Below are 24,743 nucleotides of genomic sequence, written 5' to 3' on the forward strand. Positions count from 1 at the left end.
TAGGACCCTTAGATCCTAAGCTTCAGTTATTTTAATGAGCATTGTAATAATCATAGTTTGGTATTTGATTTTGATTCATATTTCATTGTGTGAATTTATCCCACATGAGTTGTACTGCATAGGTCACTTTTTTGTGATTCTTATATAATGATGTGCCTCTAAGAGGGAGCCTCTAGCGCATAAATTTGTACTCACTGTTTGGCCAACAGTTTGTAGTGTCAGGTGTATTTAGTTGGGAAAATAATCATGGGTTGCTAAAATTCAAAAGAGATGTTCCAAATAAATTTTCATATTGAATTTTCAAACTTTCTAATATTAAGGAGATACTCGTCTCCCTCGGGCATGTGAGCGAAATCAGAATCCCTTGTACAGAATGATTTGCAGCAGAAAATAGTGAAGAGGATTCCCAAAGTCCAGGGCCATAGTCATGGTTATCGAATATGATGAGATCAAGATGAGATTTGCATTACTCCCGATCAGACAAACTCACAATAATAGAAAAGTGAAGAAAAACCAATAACTGTCATCCATCTGTGGAAGACAATCTGCTGGGCTAGCAGTTGAAAAGATAGATCTGCTGCCTGTGTGGTAATTGAGCCAGAACCTGCTCAAGAAAGTTTGCAGTGTCTTCAGTTAACAGGAAGGTCTCTTGGAAGAGCATCAGACAGAAAATGGAGGATGACTACTGTAGAAAATGAAGCTTCAAACCAAATCCTTTGTAAGTATTATGCTGCTATAGTAATCTGAAATTCTAATTAAATGAGCAAGGTAAGTGATGTTTGAGATATACCAGGAATATAGAAAAGGCTGGAGACATGAATATGCTTGATTGTTTGGCTCTTGTGCTAAATGATATGTTTCTGGATGCTTTTATACGTTGGAGAAGTTTGTGTCAAAACCTTTGCAATAAAATTCAATGTTACCAATTTTAAACTTCCCACTCTTCACTGATTTATTCTGTATAATATACTATTTGCTGCAATAATTCCACCAATCTACGTGCATATGGATTTGACTGATTTATCATTTCTAATCAAATAACTACAGTTGACATTCTTAAAGCTGTTTTCCATACAAACTTGTGTATATTAGAATTTATTACCATTATTATTATATAAACCATTTTAAATTACAATTTATATATAGCTAATATGAGCTGCTTGAAGAAAAGAAAAATAAGATATAGAGATAACTAAATAGCCTAAGTTGCCGATTCGGGTTCGGGGACGGGTTCGGGTTCGGGGTTCGGTTCGTGGGTTCGGGCAATTTTTTTTTCCCCATTTGGGTTCGTGGGTGGGTTCGTTAGTGTGTATATATATATATATATATATATATATATATATATGCAAAAAAAATATAAACTCATATAGTTGTAAAAGTAAAACTGAGTCATTCCATAGTATGAATATATCAATGTTACTTGATTATTGATCAATGCCAAATGTCAAAGATAAACATTAAATACTCACTCATTAATCTATGCTAATGTTGTAAATAAAATCATACATTGAATTACTAAAATGCAAAATGGAATTTCAAAACATAGACTACTTCATCAGATTGATAGATAATAAATTATGACTTAATAAAGTTTGAAACTGTGAAACATAGTGATAAATCATAAATGACTCAATGAGTCAATGACAAATGTTTAAACATAGTTTATCAAAGATGCAAATGCCCTTCAAGGGTCAAATGGGTCATCAAAATATGAGGGATCAATGGCTTCATCCTCATCTATATCATTGACATTTTCCACATCATTGGAACCCAAACCGGTTCCACTAGCCCCAGATGCAGCCACATCCTCCTCCTCGTCCTCCTCAACATCTAGCAAGGCAATTCTAGATATATCTTGGACAGTCATATCCAAGTTAGAAGTCTCAGGTAGTACATCCCACAACTTCTCTGGTCCCTTCTTATATCCTGGATCCTTGCGTGATAAGAGGCGCCAGTTGTTGTGAATAAATACCAAGTCCTCTGCTTTCTTTGAACCCAACCGGTTACGCTTCACTGAGTGGATAAAGGAGTATGTACTCCAATTCCGCTCAGCAGCAGAAGAGCTTGCAACCTAGAGAGACAACCAACAAATTTTAAAAAATTAGCTAAGTAATTTTACAATACAATAGGAATTTAAGAGTGCTAATTCGACAAGCTAAGTAGCCATAAGAAAAGGAAAAAAAACTTAAATACATACTTGTGACAAGATCTTAATGGCAAGAGGTTGGAGGTACATGTAACTTTCCCCATGTAAGTACCACCATCCAATGGCATCCAATTTACTTTGGTCATTGATTGCATCAGGCTCTGCATTTTTGCTTGAGACAAAATCAACAAACTCTCTCCTAACATTTGATGCCACATCAGGATCACTAAAGAGCCTGTTAAGTGCCCTCTTATACCCAGCAGCAACTTCAGGATCTCTATATGGTGCCACTCTACCAGGAATCGCAAGTATCTCACTGCTATAATATCTAGGAGAAAGTGCATATGCCAAGAGGTGCAAAGGTGTAGTCATCTTGTTCCAACGATGTAGAACAATTTTCTCCACCTTAGTGTACAAGGTATCAGGATCCTGCTCTCTCCTCTGAATGACCTGGGATGTCAAATGATGTACATGTAAGTTATCTTGATGTAGTGTTAATAACTTAATTAAAATCAAAAATCAAAATCTCTCAATAAACAAGGATAAAGTATTGTATAAAAATTTAAACTTACTGATTTCATTCTTTCTAGCATAGAGTCCATGGCATCATATATGTTTCCCAAACAAGGCTCATCCGTGTCGGCATACCGAAGCATAGACATGATGGGCTCGGTGAGTTCTAATGCATATTCCACCCTATTCCAAAAATTATCACTCAAGATCAAATCCTTTACAGTTTTGGCCTTTTCTGTATCAGCTTGCTTCCATCCACCCCATTTGTTGCTAATAACCATTTGACCCAATGCCTCTTTCACCCTCACAAGTCGTCTAAGGACGATTGTGTGTGAAGCAAACCTTGTTTCAGCAACCTATTACCATGTTAATTCAAATTGTAAGTTAATATGATAAGTTGATAACACAAAAATTTAAGAATATGTATTAAATTTTGTAAAGTATGACACAAAAATTAATATGATAAATGAAGCTAAATAAAGTTTAAAATTTACCTTCAATAATTCCAAGCGGGAGAAAGTTCTGAAAATTGCTTGTGACATATGGTGGTTTGTCACAAACATTTGGATCTGCTCACCCTCCTCATACACATTTTTCATCCATTCAATTTGGCTGCCCATTGTTTTCATCACCAAGTTCAAGGTGTGGACAGTGCATGGTGTCCAAAAGATATGCTCATATCGTGCTTCTACCAAAGCACCTGCAGCCTTACAAACTTTAGCATTGTCCGTTATTACTTGGACAACATTGTCAACTCCCACGGACTCTATGGATTCAATGAGAAGTTGGGCAATAAAATTTGCATCCTTTACTTGCCCTTCACAATCAACCGCCTTCAAAAACATTGCCCCCTTGGGGCAAACAGCAATCACATTTATTAAAGGACGGTTTTTGCAATCTTTCCATCCATCAGAGACAATGCTCACCCCCGTTTGGATCCAAGAATCTCTTATTGGTTTGAGGAGGTTTTCTACATTCTTTCTCTCCTTATGCAATATGGTGGTTCTCAACTTTTCATATCCAGGGGATTGGTAACCATGAGGTGCATCATTTATTGCTTTCACCATCTCTCTCCAATAAGGGGATCTCACTAGATTGAATGAAACACCATTTGTAATGAGGCAACGCCCAACCTTTATATCAGCAATTTCTCTCTTGTCATTTTCAAATGCCGTATCTAATGGGCCTCTCTTGCGGGATGCGGGTGTTTCTATTTCATCTTCATCCATAGATGGGGTAGGTAGGAAGGGATGTGGTTTACTAATTGTTTGAGAGGGTGGTGTTGGTGGTATTTGCTTTGACTTATCTTTTTTTACCTTTGACACTAACCTATCAGCCTCTTCTTGTTCTTTTAACATGCCTGCTATTTGAGGAGCTGACAACCCTTTTTTACCTCCCTCTGGGGGCCCCTCACACATGGAAATCCCTTGACCTGGTGGACCTATCAAATGATGTTTAACCCGGAAATAGGAGCTTCTATATTGGTTTTGGCAAAAATTGCATTTCCATATATACCCTCCCCCACCAGCACATTGCTCAATTCTTGTTGTATACTTCCACAAAGGAGAGCCTTTATCAATTTTAAATCTTTGGGATCCCACCCCACCCACTGAACCCTGACTACTCATTCTTGGATTCTTGCAATCTATAAAAACAAATTTAAAAAAATATTTCAAAACTTATACAAAACTTGATAAAAATTTAGAACAATAAATATAAAAAATTTAAAAAACTAAAAACAAACTATGAAAGAAGCAAAAGGAAGGATCAAATGCATACCTGGAACACTCAACACTGATTATTTGAAGGATTTGAAACTCCACAAATAATCTCTACAACCTTCTCTTCAAACTTGCAAAATGGCCACACCAAAATGAGAGAGCAAAATGACAAAGCAAATGAGAGATTAGATGAATGAAATGCATCTAATAGGCCTTACTTTAGGGTTTGGCAAAAAAAATAATGAAAAAAACATTATTTTATTGCTTTTTTGGGCCACTTTTTGGCCCCACCTGCCGCGGGTCCGCCCGGATTCGCCCGGGTCCGCGACCGGTCCGGGCAGGGTCCGCATTTTGGCCTGCGGGTCCTCCCGGGTCCGTGCTTGCACGGACCCGGGAGGACCCGCAGGCCAAAATGCGGACCCTGCCCGGACCGGTCGCGGACCCGGGCTCGGATCCGGACCCGAATGAATCCGGACCCGGACCCGAGCTCCAGGGTGCGAATCCGGTAACTTAGTAAATAGCAATGAGTGTCCCTAACAATGTAGTGTCTTCTAATTTTATGTTTGGTTGTTTTGATTTATGTTTTTTTCCCAACCACAAAACGTCCACTATGCCAGCAGAAACTATCTCTTGATTCCTAGATAGTTGAGAATGTTATCTGAAGAAGTGAGACATTGTACTGTTTCCCATTTCTGAGACGCTTATCATCATTCAAACATATACTATACCCCATGCAGAGGTCTCTCTGGGTTTCAGACAGTTCTCATTTGCTTTCTTTACGTATGGCTTCAATGTGTACGAAGCTCAGGAGCTATATAAATTATTGCCCTTTGGTTCTTAACATCAAATGATTTCTATCCTTCTATTTCTAATTATGACTTTTTAATATCTCTATGGTTAAAGAGGGCCTTTCAACAATACATTCAGAAGTTGTTCATGAACTTGTGTCCAAATCAGTTAGAAGAGCAATGTACTCTAAACAAGAAGTTAGACATAGCAATGTGCTCTGAACAAGAAGTTCAACATAATTATAAAAAAAAAGCTTCTCTTGTAGATCTTCAGTGGCAAATTCCTGTGAGGAGTGTTACACTGATTATATTCTTTGTAATTATTATGGAATCTACATATGACATGTAGTCAAATTCAGTGTCTCATTTCAAAGACATGATATGCTTATAATCGATGAGCAGCTAGTTAACTAGTTGCACAATATCACATAAATTGTTGCTTTCACTACTCAAAAAATAAATAAAATATAAAAGGTTGGAAAAGCATTATATTACATATTGCACATTTTTGTTTTTTGATATTATACCTTGTCTTTGCAACCAAAATACTAAATAGTAATATGCACTTCTAAGTTTCATGTCGGTTGGATGCTTAAGATATCTATACTGGATCATAATATTCTTACGTTTCTTTTGGTTGCATTAATAGTAGTCTGAATACTAACAGCCAAAAAAGTCACTTAAATGTGAGATTTCACAAACTACGATGTGTTTTGTGATACAGTTAAACCTGAAGCTGATGCACTGCTTACAAATATTTTAAAGAAGCATGGAGCAGAAGGGAATCAAGAATTAGGACAAGCTCAGTTTGCCCAACTACTTCAGGGTATCCTACAAGATATTGCTGATTCGTTGGCATCCAAGCCAATTGTCATCATCCAGGAAATTAAAATCATAAATGGCTCACAATTGAGAAAGGTATTGATCATCTCTTAGGTTTTGATTGTTTAGACATTTTGTTTAGATAATTGTTTATGCAGGGAAATACCTTACAGTTTCTCATACAAGCACCTCTTAAAAAATGCAGTTTCTAGCAGATGATAAACTTTTACAAGAAGCCACAGACCTCATATTCCAGGAGTTGGATGTGAACAAAGATGGTAAAGTGAGCAAAGCAGAACTGCGCCCATTCTTTGAGAGCAAAGGTTCTGAGTGGGGCCTGCCTCCTCTGGAAGCAAATGATACAGTTGGTTTGCTTTATGATCAAATCTTCGCAAGTGTTGATCAAGACAATAGTGGCGAGCTGGAGAGGAATGAGTTTGAGGTTCTAATAAAGGGCATACTTGAAACCTTTGCTGAGCAACTTGCAGCAAATCCCATATTTCATGATCTGGAAGGTGCTGACTAGAGACTTCTAAATCTTAATTTCAGATTTTATCCTTTAGTCTGATATTTTTGTTTCCATTATACATTTACATAAAATTCAACTTTATCACTTTCCAAGGAAAGTTAACAAGAGTCTACCATTTAATGGTCCCACTTTTATGATCTCGGTTGGGTGAAAATATTAGTATTCAGAACATTGTCATGTTAGCGACCTCATTTTTTTTGGAAATTAAACAGCGAATGTCAGAAGGTTTTTGAATTTAATCTACACTGGACGAATGGCAAGTGTTTTCTTGTTCAGATCTTTTTTATTGCTACAAAATGCAGTTTTCATATTGACTTGTCTTTGACATCCAACATAATCTTATTTCTTATACGATTCCACTGGGCTGGCAGTTATATAGAACATGGATTCTCCTTTAAATCAGCTAAGTTTATTTAAATGTTGCTTGTAAAAATTTCTTTCTAAGCATACTCGTTCTTCTCTCTCCTAACAATCTCAACTATTTCTTTCTGAGTAAGATATTAATTCAAGTGTTCATGTTGAATTTTCTCAGTTATCTTTTTTGACATGTATTTTTTTGATAAGTAGGAGATAATTTCCACAGCAAGTCAAATTGTGATATTGCTATCAGGATTTAACTGTGTGATTTTGAGTCAAACTCATTGACCCATGTTTCATGAGTAGTGATTCAACATGAATCCATCTCTCATGAGAATAAATGGAACACTTAGTAGTCATTGGATCTAGGTGATGCTCACAGGGGTGAAGCACCGGGACATCCTGGGAGGTCACCCATCCCAGTACTACTCCAGCTTGAGCGTGCTTAACTACGGAGTTTCCTCCGTGGTTAAACCCAATGCTTGCAACTGGATCCAATGAGTGCTAAATGTTCCATTTATTCTCATGAGAGATGGATTCATGTTGAATCACTACTTATGAAACATGGGTCAATGAGTTTGACTCAAAATCACACAGTTAAATGCTGATAGCAATATCACAATGTATTTTTTTGTTTATATTCCTTTATGGGATATCTGATGAGAATTTGTAGAGCATATATTTTATCTGCTTTACTGGTGTTTGTTACTGTTGGCAATCAAATTGCAACTTGTATAAATATTTTTTTTGCGGCACACCATATTTAATGACTATGTGAAGGATGTATGTTTGATGCACTTGTTTTTATCCCAATCAGAACTTGTGCAAAGATTTTTTTTTTTCTTCCAATAGTTCGAGACAATTGAAGAAAATGGTAGCTGAAAACATGGTTCAGAAACTTGGACTTGGCAAAAAACTTAGGAAACCTAAAATTTGACTTGGATTTGGGACCTGAAAAATCTCTGAACATAAAAAAAGCATATATATTGTAACATCAATCACAGGATTAGTTGAGATCACCTGAAAATGAACACAGTTTGGTCAAAGTGTTGATAGGTCGAAAGCACAATGGGAAAAATTGCAAAAATGAGGGCTTTTTGGGTTTTACTGCGCTTTTTGGGGTTTTACTGCCTCTGACTATCATTTGGTAGTGATAGCCAAATAATTGGCTTGGATTCACAGATTTGGCAAATTTTCCAGCATGTCACCAAAAAGTTACTGCCAACTATGCCAAGAATAGTAAGTTGACAGTTTGAAGTAAAATGGGTGAAAGAGTTAATTGATAAGTTGGATGAGGTAACCAAGTGTTTTCTATTGATGTTTATGAAGTTGAATTGGTACTAAAGTGTTTGAAGGGACTGTTGAGAAGCTAAATGACACTGATATAGATACTCAGAAATTCATGCAGTAGTCAGAAAGAAAGTTTGAAAATAGAGTACTGGAGAAGGTTGCAACTGAAATTAAAATTAAGAAGGTTGAGCTCTCCACTTTAATTATTGATTTGGAGCAATAAGTTACTAGTGCCAATACAATATTCTCCAAAATATGGAATGTTCCAAGATTTACCAAGGAATTTAGGGAGAAGATGGATAAAATTGATGCAAAATTACAGAAGTGTGGATCAGATTTGAACTTGGATCCTAGTTCCAGTTTAGTTTATTTTTCAAAGAGGGAAACAATTAGAGTTGTTACATGAGGGGTGCAACACCATAAATGATTTTACTTCTATACAATTACTGTTATTACCTCATTTGGAAGTACTCCAAAGACATTTACAGGTTGCAAAGGATCTGATGCAAAGTCCACAAGTATCTATAGCATGTAATATGGTGGATCTCGTAGCAAGATTGGAGATTGAAAGACAAGTTCTTGGGACACTCCAGAATAATTGGGACAAGATCATGACTACTGTTATGAGATTGTACCACCCATTTTTGAAAGAATTTCGTATAATCCTCGAGACATAATTGAATGTCACTACTCGACACAAGTGACAAAAACAAGGGAGAAATGTCTATATGATCAAGTATAAAAGGGGAAATATGTATGAATAAATGAAATAGAAATGTTGCTATGTATACTATGTCTAAGTACAAGGGGAAATTGAGTATTAAAGAGAGAGAGTTGAACAAAAAGTCTTTGGAAAATATTTTGACAATGTAAAGTTACAACATACCATATGATGATTGAGCTACAGGTATGGAGTACACCCTAAGGGGGAGTTCAATTTTTTGAAGTTTTTGTTATGTTAGATTTTGAGCATTATAAGTGTTTTTGCCACTAATACCAAGGGGAAGATTGTTGGCCCTAAAGGCAGTATTGTCAATTAGTGCAAAACACTAAGTCATTCACAGGGAAGAGTTCGTTGGTCAACATTGTGATTGAGCCACTATAAATGTTGAGCTATATAATGCAGGAGTGTACAAGTTCAGAATGTGTCGAGGTAGACATAGTCGTCGAGTAGTTGTTGTCGAGCTATCCAGAGGACAACACATCATATAAGCTGAGTGTTATATGAGCCAAGTAATTTAGAGGCTAGAGCAATTTAAGCCAAGTGTAGTTCACGCCGAGGGACAACATGAAGAAACAAGCATGACCAAGTGCTAGGAAGTTATAAATGCCGAGTTATACAGTTTGAGTATATTACTTTGAAATGACACAAGATCTTATGTAAGCCATTTTTTCAAGCGTGAATCGTGTTCCTATGTTTGAGGAGCTAATCAAGGAGGTAATTATACCTATGCTTACACATCATTAATCCCTATGCAATATGAAGGACCAATTAGAAAATTGGAAGGGTCAAGTGGCAAAAAGGATGAATGTGGATCATTGATTATGATCTAAAGTTTCTTCAAATGGCTATAAAAGAAGGGTTTCAAGATAGAAATTGTAGTTGTCAATTGAAGGTATGCGTGTATGTGAAGCTAAAGGAGAATCAACAAGTTGTGAAGTAAGGTAGTTGAGCATTGTAGTGAGGAGATATTATAGATAAGTCAAAGAGAGGTGATTATAGTTTGGATAGAAAAGATCTATTATCAGCATCTAATTGTAAACCAAATGATTAAATGTATTGTTACATTCTAACTAGTGTACTAGGTTAATCTCTTAACAAAGTGGTCCTAATGGAGCTATCAGAAATCTCTTAATAGAGTACTCACTTAATTGTGAAGTTTAAATCCTTTAGTCAAGGTAGACTTAACAATCTTGTAAGCTTTTAAGAGAGCATACCTCTCACATGGTAGATCATCAAAAGTGATTAAATTATAACCCTAATATGTACTTCATTACTGTAGAAGTGAAGATTTTTGTGGGTGTCATCCCCATCGTAGTTTTACCTTCACTTTGGAGGATTTTTGCATTACCAAATCTTGTTTCATGTGTTGATTACTTGCTTATGTGTTTATTCATGCTATTAGATGTTAGATACGATATTATATAATGATGCATGATTAAGAATAAGGGTGAGATGTTTGGTGAATTAAGTTTAAATATGGTTTATGTTTGAAGTAGTAGAAGTTTTGGAGATCTTGATTCCCATTAGATTTCCAACGGTTTTATGTTGTAATTAAAAAAAATCCAACTGCATGAAAGTGAAACTGCCCTTACTTCAAATGTTAATAAGAATGACTCATGGATTATTGATAGTGGATGCTCACATCACATGACTGGTGATCTAAGTAAGTTTGATAAACTTAAAGAGATTGATGGTGATGGCACTGTTAAGCTAGGTAATGATATTCCATGTCCGATGAAAGGTAAAGGATCACTAATGTTGAATGATAAGATAAGATGTGATGATGCATATTGGGTACACGAACTTGAGTACAATATTCCAAGTGTTGCACAGTTGAATAACTCAGGTCACAAGATGAAATTTCATAAGAATGACTCATGGATTATTGATAGTGGATGCTCACATCACATGATTGGTGATATAAGTAAGTTTGATAAACTTAAAGAGATTGATGGCGGTGGAACTGTTAAGCTAGGTAATGATGTTCCATGTTCAATGAAAGGTAAAGGATCACTAATGTTGAATGATAAGATGTGATGATGCATATTGGGTACATAGACTTAAGTACAATATTCTAAGTGTTGCACAGTCGAATAACTCAGGTCATAAGATGAAATTTCATAATAGAGAGGTCAAGATCTTTGATGATGAAGGTAATCTTATTGGAACAAGAATGCAAATAAAAGGTAACTTATTCTATCTTGATCCTATTGTTGAGAGATGCTTATTTGCTAAAATTGAGGATGTATGGCTATGGTATAAGAGGTGTCATGTGAACTTTGATAACATGGAGAAAGTTAGTAGAAAGAAAAGAGTAATAGGCTTATCAAACCTGCAAAAGCCTAAGAATATTATGTGTAAAGAATATCATCCCGGTAAGATCACAAAGTCTAGTTTTTTTAGAAAGATACACACTTCAAACGATATCCTTGAATCGACGCATACTTATTAATGTGGTCCAATTGGTGTTGACAGTTAGTATGGTGATATGTATTTCATATTGTTTGTTGATGACTAGTCAAGAATAATGATTGTTATGTTCATGAAGGTGATATCTCATGCTTTTGATATGTTCAAATGGTATAAAGCTACAGTTGAAAAGAAAATGTTAGAAAATAAAGTCCACCAAGATAACTGAGGGGGGTCAGGGGGGATCCGTTATGCAATAAAAAAAACTATCAATATCCTTATTAATTCCAAAACATGTAAATAATAGATGTAACAACCATAGAAAGATAACCATACACAATAACAATAGATTTGTTAATTAGGAAAACCTATGATCAGAGGAAAAACCTCGGTGGGGATGATACCCACAAGATGATGTACTAATCTTAAAATTCCTTGTGAAAGCTTGGACCCTATTAGGAGTCAATGGAATACATTTAGTACGTATGAGTCCCTGTTAGGAGACTTTGAATCCCTTTTAGGAGATTCCAACCTGTTGATGAGTAGCATTGGTCATATCACTGGAGACTACAATTGTACCATTCACATGCATATCATCTCAGACTCGATGAGAATTCCGTTGATCTTGAACCCATTCTATTGTTCTAACTAAAATGAATTCCTTGCATCGATATATATTCAGATTGGGTATGTATTGTCTTAAGCCATAGTTAGTACTCACTAACTAATCAAGTCCTTAAGGACTAGATTAGTTAGTGAATACTAATTATGACAAATCGTGCCTCTTGGGGTTGGAAGATCATAATCAATCACTACAACCTTTGATTATATTATATATGCAAGATCGATGAAGGAAGGTAATCATCAAAATCAATAAATGAGCAAGGACTTGATTAGTTAGTGAATACTAATTATGAGAAATCGTGCCTCTTGGGGTTGGAAGATCATAATCGATCACTGCAACCTTTGATTATATTATATATGCAAGATCAATGAAGGAAGGTAATCATCAAAATCAATAAATGATCAATACCTTCAGTAGATCGATATAAAATCATATTGCTTATCATCATCCATTTACTATTTGATTTTTATAGCACTTGCAGTTCACATACCACTATCTTCTTGCAAATTGAGACTCAGAATTAGAGATTAACATTATTGAAAATCGAGCTCTTACATTAGTGATACTACTGCAGATCATGATACAAGGCGATATATATATATATATATATATATTAGAGGCATTAAAGATAGAAAACAATTTTCAGCTTTGAGAAAGGTACATCTGCTCTTATACCTACAAATAAAAGTGCAAAACATAATTATTAACCTGTGAGTAAGAGAAAAGAACATACAATATGATAGAAGCTTAATTCAATTACATGGTATCAGAGCGACAGTTATAACAATCAAAATTAAACTTGAGAATTCAAATTGCATACCTTTAACATATCAAATTCATCTTTTAAAATGACAGGTGCAATAAGACTCGAGGATTGCCTTGAGGGAGCAAATAACTTCACAACATGGAAGCTATGAATAATGATGGTATTAGATGAAAATAAAGTAGACTAATTTGTTATAAACAAAAGTACTAACCCTGAGAATGAGCCAACAAAATCACAAAGCATTGAAGACAATAAAAAGGCTATGAAATTAATAGTGGATTTTGTAAGGAGTCACATTGTACCTATTCTAGCAAAATAGACAACTGCATACTTCTTGCCTAAACCCTTAGAAAACACATTTGAGGTAAATAATACTAGAAGAAATCTTGCACTAAAAACACAACTAAATCACATAAGCATGAACAAAGGTGAATCTGTAAATGTTTACTTTATGAGAATTATACAATTAAGAGATCCACTGTCTAATGTTGGATAAGAAATAGATGGTAAGGAATTATCTCTAACAGCACTAGGTGACCTCCCAAGTTCATGGGAACCATTCAAACAAGGCATTAGTGCAACATCAAAACTCCCTAAACTAGAGCGACTAATAACTGATTGTCTACAAGAAGAAGCTAGATTGTTACCAAAAGGAATCAAACAAAAGTCCTTAGATGAAGACATACAAGTTTTTAATACAAATAAGAAGAAGAAAGAAAGAACAAGAACTTCAAAAGAAAGAAGAATTTTCATGGGAAAGGAAAATATAGAAAAGATAAGCAAGTTCAATGTTTTATGATCAATATGGGCACTATGCTGTAAATTGTTCTGACAAGAAAAAGAAACAAGCCTTTTATGCCCATGTTGGAAAAGTAAACTCACAAGAAGAATCTAAAAAGTTTTTATTTTATTTAGCACTATCAAATCAAGTATCAAACAAATCAAGCACCTGAGAAATTGATAGCAGATCATCCAGACATATTACAAGATTCCGAGAAAATATAGAAACTATGGTAGAAGAAATTGATGAAAAAGTGACCATTAGAGATGATTCTACACATCATGTAAAAGGAGTAGGGACTTGTACAATCCAACTAGAATCAAACATGGAAATTCAACTAAAAGATGTACTATACGTACCTGAAATCAAAAGAAGCTTAATATCTATTTCAGCTTTTGAAGATAATGGATACAAAATCACATTCATGAATGGGAGAGTTTTGGCTTGGCATAAATCCACCGCATTTAAGAAAGCCAAACCTATAGGAATAAGGCAAGGTTATCTATATAAACTATGTACCAAACCTAAACAAGCTCTCATTCTTGAATCTCTTGACATAAATGAAATTTGACACCAAAGATTAGGTCACATACACTTTCAAGCCTTAAATTCAATGGATAAATTGGTGACCGAACAACCCGAACTAAACTCCTCACATTGTGAAACATGCAAATAATGTGCTCTAGGAAAAAACACCAAAGGACCATTCCACACTAGTTCAAGAAAAACCAAAAACATATTGGAACTAATCCACTCTGACCTTTGTGGACCTATGCCAACACCCTCCAAGGGAGGAGCCCTATACTATGCAATCTTCATAGATGATTTCTCAAGGAAAACATGGATATATTTCCTAAAATATAAAGAATATGAAGAAATCCTAAATAGATTCAAAGTGTTCAAAGCTCTAACTGAAAATTTCTCCGGAAAGAAAATTAAGACCTTGAGAACTAACAATGGGACAAAGTACATTTCACAATTGTTCAAAGAATATTGTGTTAGTTTAGGGATTAAGAGGGAGTTCACTATACCATACAATTGTCAACAAAATGGGGTAGCTAAGAGAAAAAATAGAACTATTGTGGAGGCAACAAAATCCATTATGTTTGATCAAAATCTAGATTCCTCCTTTTGGGCAGAAGCATCTAGAGCGGCTGTTTATATTCAAAATAGATGTCCACATTCTATTGAAGTTGATGAAAGATGAACCCCACAACTCCCAAGAATCACCTGCATGCAAACACTTGTCATAAAAAGAGAGAAACAAAAGCTATGGAGGCTGGAATTGCCAGATCCATAAATGAGACATTCTTGATAAGCAAAAAAGAGATTGCTAATATCAATCAAAATTGAATGTGTATAATTGCAAAGAGAGATCATCCTTATAAAGGAGATTGAAACCCTAAAAAGGTCTAACCTAGGTTGCATAATAATATTTAATAAAAGAATTAATTATTAGATGCATAAAGTTTAGCTTAAGCAAACTAGAGTTTAATTAGGAAATATCTAATTACTCTAACACCCCCCCTTAAGATAAACTTAGGGAGTAGCTAAAAACCTAGAAACTAGAATAGAAAGTAGATTTGGGTCCTGACAAACAAGGCCTAATGAGGTACCCAAACACAACCAAATCTCTAAAAAGAAGAGAAATAAAGAAAACCACACGAGAAAAACCCTACTCCAAAAAGAGATGGAAATAATGTTGAAAAGAAACTAATGAAGGACTGAAGAAGCCTCCAAACTAGGGAATGTCCTAGAAGATAGGAACAAAAGATGATCACGAAGAACACCACTGAAGCATGTAGAAGCTGCAAAGCTCTGTCAAACACTGAAATAGAACTTGACCAGGTAAAGAAGATTATAATCTATATCGAATCAGGAGGCATATAAAGGCAAACAATTGAACTCGAAGATATAGATGACATGAAACACTAAAGCCTGAAGAGTTGATCAATAGAGCATGGAAGGTTGCAACCAAAGTAGGAACAAAAAGAAGAGTGTCTATAAGGTAAATGATCCATCTCACCAAAATGCATATGTACCTAGCCACTACATTTGCCTAGTACATAGGAACAGAAATTGAATACGTTGCTAACTCCATCAAACCAAGGAAGCATGATAAACAATAGAAGAACCCCCCTAATGTAGATGGGTGGGGTGACAAGCAATTGGAAAAGTGGGCCAAAAGAACTGCATGTCAAAGAATCACGATCAAGATGCAAAAAAGAATACATATGTGTACCGAGGTGATCAATCTCAGACACATCATGGGGCTAATGTCACATAAGGGAAGCCCACTAGACAAAGGAAGATTGCAAACAAAGGCAAAAATTCAATGACCCTTGGCACTTTAATTATGAGTAGAGCATGTATAATAAGGCACAAGATATGATGAATCCCAACAATACAATAATCTGCATGAGTCTCCTCAGATGACACTACTTGAATCAGAAGGAAAAAAAAGACAAAATAACTGAAATAAAAATACAGATGAAATATGACACTTTATCTCAATGCGTTTGCAAGAATGCATACAATGATGTCTAAATAGACCAGACGAGACATAAGACCAATGCAATAGATAGTGCAAGTCATGACGAATCATTTGAAGCAACGAAATCGATCCCTGGACTTGAAACAACCAAGATATCTACTAGAATGCAAGAATGCAAAAGAATGAATAGAATGTGTCTAAAGCAGAATTTAGAAAAACAACCAACATCATTGGAAAGAGCTCGGAAAGACCTTTCCAATGATATAAAGAATTCCAAAATTAGAGATCGAATGCTCAAGATGTCTCCTGGAGTGCAAAATTGTACCCCTTACTTTGACAGCAAAAACAACCATAAAAAAAATCAAAACTGAATACTAATTGTACCACTATGACGGGCTCAGAACCAACATTTTGTCGATATCTCATTTTCGAAAAATGGAGTCCATATGCTCGAGACATGAGCAAAAATGTGAAGGTAGGCCCAAATAGAGCCTGAAGAGGTGACATGATATGCTGATGTAGTGCTGACATGTCAATGATGTTAGCAAGTGAGAAGCTCAAATTTTACAGGCAAATGACTGTTGAGGCAAAAAAAAGCTAGAAAATGACCCCTGATGTTAGAAAAAGAACATTTAGTATGCCGAGAAAAACTAGTTCATTGACAAACAAAGAGTCAGTGCCGAAATAATCCGGTGGGCAATAAATTTTTTTTTCCATGTGGGAAAAAGAAGTTGTTAATAAGAAACTCCAAAAGAAAACTCCAAACTAGTGGTGGTGATGAAAAAACCACCAAAAGACCCTTGCATGCTTCGAAACCACCTAAGATCCCAAAAAATGACCAGTTTGGCAAAAAAGAGCCAATTACAGAGCAATACTGCCAAAGGTAATGGAGGAATCACAATCCTTCATGGGATGACATACACATGTTCAAATCCATGGTGGAAATGAAGGATAACAATTTCCAACTCCACAAATCATGGTGTGGGAACCAAAGAAGCTCCAAAAAATTGCTTCCTAAATGTGATGGAGGCCCTGAGGTGTTGAGTCAACACCAAATGGAGAAGGATGTGGGCACCAGGAGGTAAAATAACACTCCACTTTCAAAAAAAGTGTGCCCACATAAAACTGCCAACCAATGAGCTCCAAAAATATCGCACATTCCAAGCACATGCACGAAAATAGAGATGAAAACGCTTCAAAAAATCAAAAAATCACATGTTGAAAAGTGCATGCATAGGCACTAGAAAATTGTGCTTCCCGATCTCCACTTTCACAAAAATTGCCCATGAGATCTGGCTGTAAGGACGCCATTCTATAAAGAAAGCACCTAACCTTTTGAGGCGGTTGACGTGGGTTGCATGTGGACTTGAGTAAAGTCTAAAGTCATCCCAAGAGAAATTGCATGTCTCTAAGAAAAGCTTGCGGGTCTATGTGGATAGAGGACACCAAATGGCATCAAGAGATTGTAGACATGCTGTCCAAAAAAGTTGTAGATGAAATTTCCCCACCAAAAAATGTGGTCAGAAAAGAGTGGTGGAGAGGCCACTGATCGTATGCAAAGTACACAGATAAACCAATGGATCTCCAAAATAATGTGTTCGACAATAATTCTCTGCAAAGAATGTGCGGGGCATGTGGGCAGTAGAAAATAAAGGACCTTTGATTGTTGATAAACACACAAATGGCACTGGTGTTGCAAGATCCATGGTAGCGCATGACCAGTTCTCTGCGAAAAAATTGTGCCTTCTCCAATAAAAGTCAGCTTCCAACATGACACATGGGTGGAGACTCCAAGTCACAGATTGGAATTTCACAAAAAACATAGAAGAGGGTCGCCAAAAAAAATAACAATGTGTAAGATAAAAAGGGGCCCTTCTACCTCCATAAAACCAATGCTTCTTCCAAAAAATGACACCAAATGTTAAGCATGGGAAAGAGACCAGCACACAAAAAGGAGCCGATGGAAGATCTAGGTGCGAGGTCTAATAAAAAAAGGCCATGAACTCCATGCCATAGAGGACCGTGTTGACCCAACGCTGAAATGTGCAACTTATCAAAAAAACTTTGCAATCCAATGACAAACATGTTTGGCAAGCTCCAAATTGTGAGGCCAACACTAACAAGGCCTGTGCGTGTCCCAAAAAAATTTGCTCCATGCACTTAAAAAAAGTGCTCACATCCTCGAGGCCCAAGTACGAAGGTCAACACCCAAAACATGGGTGGGTACTACCAAAAAAGTACGGAGAGCCCTTGATACAGGACCAAGTGTGGGAGTGGATAGGCATACCTTTTCACATGAAAAATGCATTTTTTTAAACCAAAAAAAAAATTGTTACTTGTCTTGATATTCAATGGCTTTGGGCTAAAAAAATTGCTTCAAATTTCAACATCCAAATTAGACATTTTTTATATGGAAATGAGGGTTTTCAAGCATTTTGAGCTCAACGATGATGTCCGTTTAGGCTCAAAGTGCTTCAAAAAATAGGTCCCCCTCAAATCCAATACAAAAATCTTTTAAAAACCACATATTTGAAAACTGATGCCAACTATCTCAAGAACAGAAAATGGGCATGAAGATCTGGAGTTTTGATATCATGTTGAAGTTGATGAAAGATCAACCCCACAGCTCCCAAGAATCACCTGCATGCAAACACCTGTCACCAAAAGGAGAGAAGCAAAAGCTATGGAGGTTGGAATTTCCAAGTCCATTAATATGAGCAAAAAAGAGATTGCTAATATCAATCAAAATTGAATGTGTATAATTACAAAGAGAGATTGTCCTTATAAAGGAGATCAAAACCCTAAAAAGGTCTAACCACAGTTGCATCATAATAATTAATAAAAGAATTAATTATTAGATGTGTAAATTTTAGCTAAAGAAAACTAGAGTTAATTAGAAAATATCTAATTACTCTAACACATTCCCATCTTGATAACAAAACTCCTGAGGAGACCTTTATTAGATAGAAACCTGACATAAGCCATCTAAGGATATTTGGTTGCTCGGTGTACATTCATGTACCCTAAGAGAAGAGAACAAAACTAGAAGCCTTCGAAAGAAAAGGAATCTTTGTGGGATATAGTGAAACATCAAAAGCTTATAGAATATTTATTTATGGACATAGGAAAATAGAACTTAGTAGAGATGTTATATTTGAGGAAGATATTGCTTTTAAAAAGGTAAAGAATTATGATGAGTTGGAAAATCAAAATCCTATCATAAATAAAGATCTATGTTCTACTCCTAAAACTCAGTCAGAACATCTTGAAGACATCTCATATGAAAGTCCACCTGAATTTGAGAATTAGAACGATTGTCATGATGAAGATCAAAATTCCAACAAAAGGAAACAACCACTTTGGGTTAAGAGAATTTTGAAGGAAGCTAAAAATTTTGTAGCACTTGATGGAACATTTAGGGAAAGCAAAAGACCCCACAAACTAACATATAATGCATTAATTGTTGGAATTTGCAAGTGGGAAGATTTACTTCTGAGAGGGAGGAGGGGGGTGAATCATAAGTAACTAACTTTAACCTTTTCAAAACTTTTAGCTGAGATCATTCATATGCATCTAGTTCATCTAATAAACATGAAAGTAAAGACATGCATGAAAACATATAACACAAGATTTTGGTAACCCAAAAACCCTCCAAAATAAGAAGGTAAAACTGGGGTGGGGATAACACCCACAAAGTATCACTACAACAATATGTAACTGTTTAAGGTTACAAAGTTTGACCACTTCCAATGGTCTGCCCTGTGAAAGACCTGTCCTATTAAAGACTTTATACTTTGTTAAAAGTGACCTGGTTAAAGGATTTACAAACACTCACATGGAATGTTACCCTGTTAAAGGATTTAGCACCTTGTTTAAAGGCTTACAACATGGCTATCAAACCAACCTATCATCATAGGATTTCCATTCCTAATACAATGACTAGAGAGTATTAGAAAGTCTTGACCTGATGACTTGCAATCTTCAATTGTTGATTCTAGATCCCTGTTCTGCTCTATCTGTTCTGATCCTTCCTTGCTCTGATATGTCTCTCCTCAAAGTTCTAATACTCTGTTCTTGATCAATTGAATTCTACAATGCTGCTTTGCTTTTTTTGTCTTTACACCCCTTCACACTTCGCTAGCATTCTCCCATAAACTCTTTCTCATATGCGCACAAATAATGGATTTTTCTCCTCCTTTTAAAGGCTTTGAAGACTTAGGGTTAGGTATGAATCTACGATCAATATTCATTCTTCTTATCCTGCTCAATTATTTCATTTTTCCTATTGGTTGCATGCAGATTACATAGGGAATGCAAAAGATTCGATCTTATCTTAAAGACGCTTTGAGATTCATCCTAAGTCGGCTCAAAAACAGTTTACATCTAAGTTTGTGAAGACAAACTCATATGCTGATTCTGTGTTACTCGACACTTACTAGTTGCTGATGCTCGACACATATAGGAATTCTATCTCACTCGACTCCTATAGTAATTCTGTCTTGCTTGACATCTATACTCTGCTCGGCACCTATAGTGACTCGGCATCACTTATCACTCGACACTTGAATCTTGCTCGACACCTGAAGTTCACTCGACACCTATTGAATTTCTGGCTTGACACACATTGTAGCTCAACATCTGTATTATACTTGACATCAACTTAAGAATTGGTTAAGTGTGTTGATAGTCAATTGTCAAAACCAATCTAAGACCAACAATCTCCCCCTTTGACATGAGTGGCAAAAAAACTTAACTAAGCATTATGAGTCTGATCTCTATGAGTATAATACACATTCTATTTGACATATGTACAAAACCTCAAAAATTTGTAACTCCCCCTGAGCTGATGTACCATTTCTATAACCAAAATCTCTTGTGCTAAATTTGTCTCATGCTGATGTGTTTGATACTCTTTTGCCTTATCTGCTCTATGTCTAGTCTGTATCTGCTCTATTTGTACTCCCTCTTTGTTTCTGCTTCCCCTTTCATACGCCTCCTTGCAGTTTTTGTTATCCTTTTGGCTGTACATCCTTATTTCTCCTCAAAATTCAAAATTTGAATATCTCCCCTTTTGGGTATGTCTCCTTCTTTGGGTTTCTTTATTATATCTCCCCTTTTATTTACATAATGTATTATCTCCCCAATTCTTATCATTTCCTATCTTTATTATATCTCCCCCTTACATGAATATCTCCCCCCTTTTGACACTTATGTCAAAGAGTCCTAAGAATGAATGGAATATTTAGCCAAAAATGTTTTATTTACCTCTATTATCATCTTCAAAGAAGTATCCCAATTGTCTAAGGCAATTTTCAGTGCTTTGAGCTGGATGGCTGTCTCTACTATAAGATGTACAAGGCCTTCTAATGTAGAAAGATTAGAGTCTTTCTTTAAAGCATTTTCTGCATGGGCCACTTCCTTATGTAGTACTTCTAGATGTGGGGTAATAACAGACTATATTTGTATTAATTTGGCCTTAACATTGGCCTCTTCTGCTGTCAATACAGTTAAATTCCTTCTGAGTGTGAAGCATTGTTGCAAAATGCTTCTCACTTTGAGCTGGATCCTTAGGTAGCTGTGTGCTAGATATCTTAAGGTTCCTTTCCAAAGTCAATATTCTCTGGCTAGTTTCTTGTGTGAAATATGATGAATCACACAATTTGGAGTACAATGAGAATATGTTCTCAAGTATTGTTTTAACTTTTTCAACTTTTTTAGCTAGTTCAACCTATGATAGTGCTATCTCACTAGATATCTTCTCATTAACCTTTATTTGAAATTTCTTTTCAGACCATTCTAATAATTTGACATTAGTATCAAGGTCTTCATTTTGTACTTGGTCCACTATATTGGACGATTGCTCCATGATGGGCTTTGTTTCATCAGGTACTGAGAAGCTAAATGCATCAAGGAATATGTCTTTGATTTCTACTAATGCTTGCTTTTGCCTATACTCATTTCTGAGTCTCCCCTGCTTCTTCTTTCTCTCTAGTGCCTCTTGCACTTCATTTATCTATGCTAGGTTCATTGTCTTATAGTCATAACTTGGTATGACTATTTTTTCATCAAGTGCAGGGTCTCCATAGTGAAGTACCCTTGCTACCTTGGTGGAGCTCGAGCCTGGTGCTAAAATTTGCAGGGGTACTGCATCAGTGCTCGACTACTTGGTAGGAATACCCGTAGTAGGTAGATTAACCAATGTCTGTATTGCCTCTTGCTCTCTTTCCTTGGGGGTTTTCTCCTCTTCCTTATCTTCTTCTCTTCTACCTTGATCAATGACAATGATTTGAGGAGGTGCACCTTGGCTTTGTGCTATAGGAACATTTTGTCTTGTCTGCTCTTTTGCTGACTCCTCGGTAGTTATTGTTATTGTCACTATGGGATCAACCTTAGTAGTTGTGTCTTGTGCTGCTTGCTCTTTTGGTTGATCATCTATAGCTGTGGGAGGTTGTGAAGGTGGTTCTTGCATGTTCACCTTCTCCTTGGTAATTTCCGCTATAGCCTTTTGTAACTCTTCTACATTCACCAAAATAGGGTTTGTGCACAACTGTGATTGTAATTTTGTTTGGTGAAGGATGTTTTTGAGATCCTATGTAGTTAGTGGATTGATGTTTTGACCTGAGGTGTTAGGAACATCCTTGATAATTACAATTTCTGCAGATGTAGGTGCTATATGTGGAGGACTTGGTGATGGCAATTGGGTGTCTTGGACACTCTGTTCTTACTGTTGTTCCTCAGCTGTTGCCTCATCACCTTTATGTGTCTTCTCCACTATTACCTCTTCTTTCTCTTTCTCCCCTTCTTCATCCTTTTCATTCTCCTCATCCTCTTCATCATTTCTTCCCTCAAAGGGATCTTCTTGCCCTTCCTTGATAGTAGTCAATCCATAAATTAATTTTTTCATTTGTGTGGATTTCTTTAAAACATCCTCAATTTTATTCTGTAAAATATTGAAGGCTCTATATTTGGGTGCAAATTTGCTCCCATATTTCTTATTGGCCTTGCTTATTTGACCTTTTGTAAGGTTTGGCATTACACAAGCCAATATTGACTCCCTTATTTCCTTCTCCATATTTAGGCAGTAATGCCATTTATTTTCAACAATGGAGCTTAGCTCCTTGGGCATAGAATTGTTAAGTTCAAGTGGAGTAGTCTTGAACTTGGCCATCATAGTGTAGATAGATTCTTCCACTATGTTTTGCTCTTCTCTGCTTAACTTATTAAAATCAATAGTCTTTAAACAAGTTAAATTTTTATTGTCCCTAATATTATCACAAACATTTTCCAAATTTGATTTGGTGGAATGTCTTACCACTCTGAATTGATCATTGTCAGATTCTGTCTTTTCTTCATCTAACTCTGGGGTTGCAACATATTTTCTTCTTTGCTTTTCTGTAGGCCCACCTTGCTCTGTGGCTTTTTGTTTTGCTTGTTCCTTAGCCACTTTTGTTGTTGCCCTGGTGTCTACCCTTGTAGTTGGCTTGGCTGGGCTTGGCTTTGTTGCTCTCTTCTTCCCCTTGGGCTATGCATCATGCCATTTTTGTGCTTTTCTCTTCTGGGGATTAGCCTTGGGTGCTTCCTGCTCGGCACCTTCTTCTTCTTCTGCATCCTCGCCCATGCCTTGGGTCAATGCTAATGGTTCTTGACCTTGTTCTTCTTCATCAACTTCTTCATCATCTTCTTCTTTTACAGTTCCCTCACCAAATTTAGCTTTAATTTTCTTTACCAATTTGTCCTTTTCCTTTAATGTGGAGGCAGTTTTCAACTCCATGTCCACCCTTGATCTCACCACATCATAAGTACCAAAATGTGGTGCACTTTTTTCCACTTCCTCTGCTAATAATGTAGTTATGGTTGCAGATGCCTCATCTATGTTTATCTCATATCCAAGAAGTCTTAACCATCTAACTCTTGGCATGGCTGCTTGTATGTAAGTATAATCAATATCTACAAGAAAGCATACATCATTTATATGCCGTTCTACCGATGAAACTGGTATTCTTAGCCTCTATTTCATGGTCTTCTTGAAATCTTCAAAATAGCTAGTCATTAATGTCTCAAAATTAGCTCCCATTTGTTCAATGTATTCATTTACTTGAGCTACTATAGACCTATTTGCTTTCTAGACAATTTTACCAAAAGATGGAAATTCATTCTGTACATAGAAAAATATGAAAATCAAAATTGCTCCAAACTTGCATTGGGCTCCCTCGATTCTCCTTATTGTTGCTAAGTACTCATTGATTTGTTGTAATTGTAGTTCTGCAAGATCATAAGTATGATCATTTTTCACTAGTTTGTAACCAACATCCATTGCAATGCATGGTACACTGTTAAGTTTGCTAGATTGATAAAATTTGTGAGAAATAACCCTAACAACAAAGTCAACAAGAGGGTCTTGGATAGTATCTATAGTCATTCCTCTCCTGTTTCAATTGGCACCTATGTTCTTCTCAATAGCTTCTTTAGAATCACTTCTAAGGGTCTTTGGCCTATCTAGGGTTGGACACCCTATTACTCTATGTACAATCCTTTTTGTTATTTTCATAGGACCATCCTCCAACCATAAACTTCCATCATGAATCCTACTTAGCACTATCCTAGCCCATTCAATTTTGAAAATTATGGGGAATTCTAGGGCATGCGTCAAACCCTTCTTCTCAATGATTTGGTATTCATCTTTCAAGACTTTGCTTTCACACAATCTCTCATATGCTTCCCTCATTTCCATATCTCCTATGGCTCCAATTTTGCAGTTGTAACATCTTCCAAATCTTA

General features: G+C 36.1%; 2 protein-coding genes across 2 annotated transcripts in view; one reads left to right on the plus strand and one right to left on the minus strand.

The window, feature by feature from the left end:
- LOC149547743 (calcium-binding EF hand family protein) overlaps positions 1-6,794 on the plus strand; it is a 74,005-nt gene extending 67,211 nt beyond the window's left edge. The window contains exons 3-4 of the mRNA XM_089791810.1: positions 5,893-6,086; positions 6,196-6,794. Coding sequence (XP_089647936.1) covers positions 5,893-6,086; positions 6,196-6,516 — 515 coding nt within the window. The 3' untranslated portion in view covers positions 6,517-6,794. The remainder of the gene's footprint in view (positions 1-5,892; positions 6,087-6,195) is intronic.
- On the minus strand, positions 1,561-4,358 carry LOC149547744 (uncharacterized). Its single transcript, XM_089791809.1, has 4 exons — positions 3,154-4,358; positions 2,719-3,015; positions 2,198-2,596; positions 1,561-2,071 (listed from the first exon to the last, which is right to left on the minus strand). The coding sequence occupies exons 1-4, from the start codon at positions 4,285-4,287 to the stop codon at positions 1,685-1,687; spliced, it is 2,217 nt and encodes a 738-aa protein (XP_089647935.1). The 5' UTR covers positions 4,288-4,358; the 3' UTR covers positions 1,561-1,684.
- Positions 6,795-24,743: the final 17,949 nt, after the last annotated feature.

The sequence above is a fragment of the Cupressus sempervirens genome, chromosome 7 (assembly GCF_028749045.1).
Source record: "Cupressus sempervirens isolate cs-2001-9-10 chromosome 7, ASM2874904v1, whole genome shotgun sequence".
NCBI classification, from domain to species: Eukaryota; Viridiplantae; Streptophyta; class Pinopsida; order Cupressales; family Cupressaceae; genus Cupressus; species Cupressus sempervirens.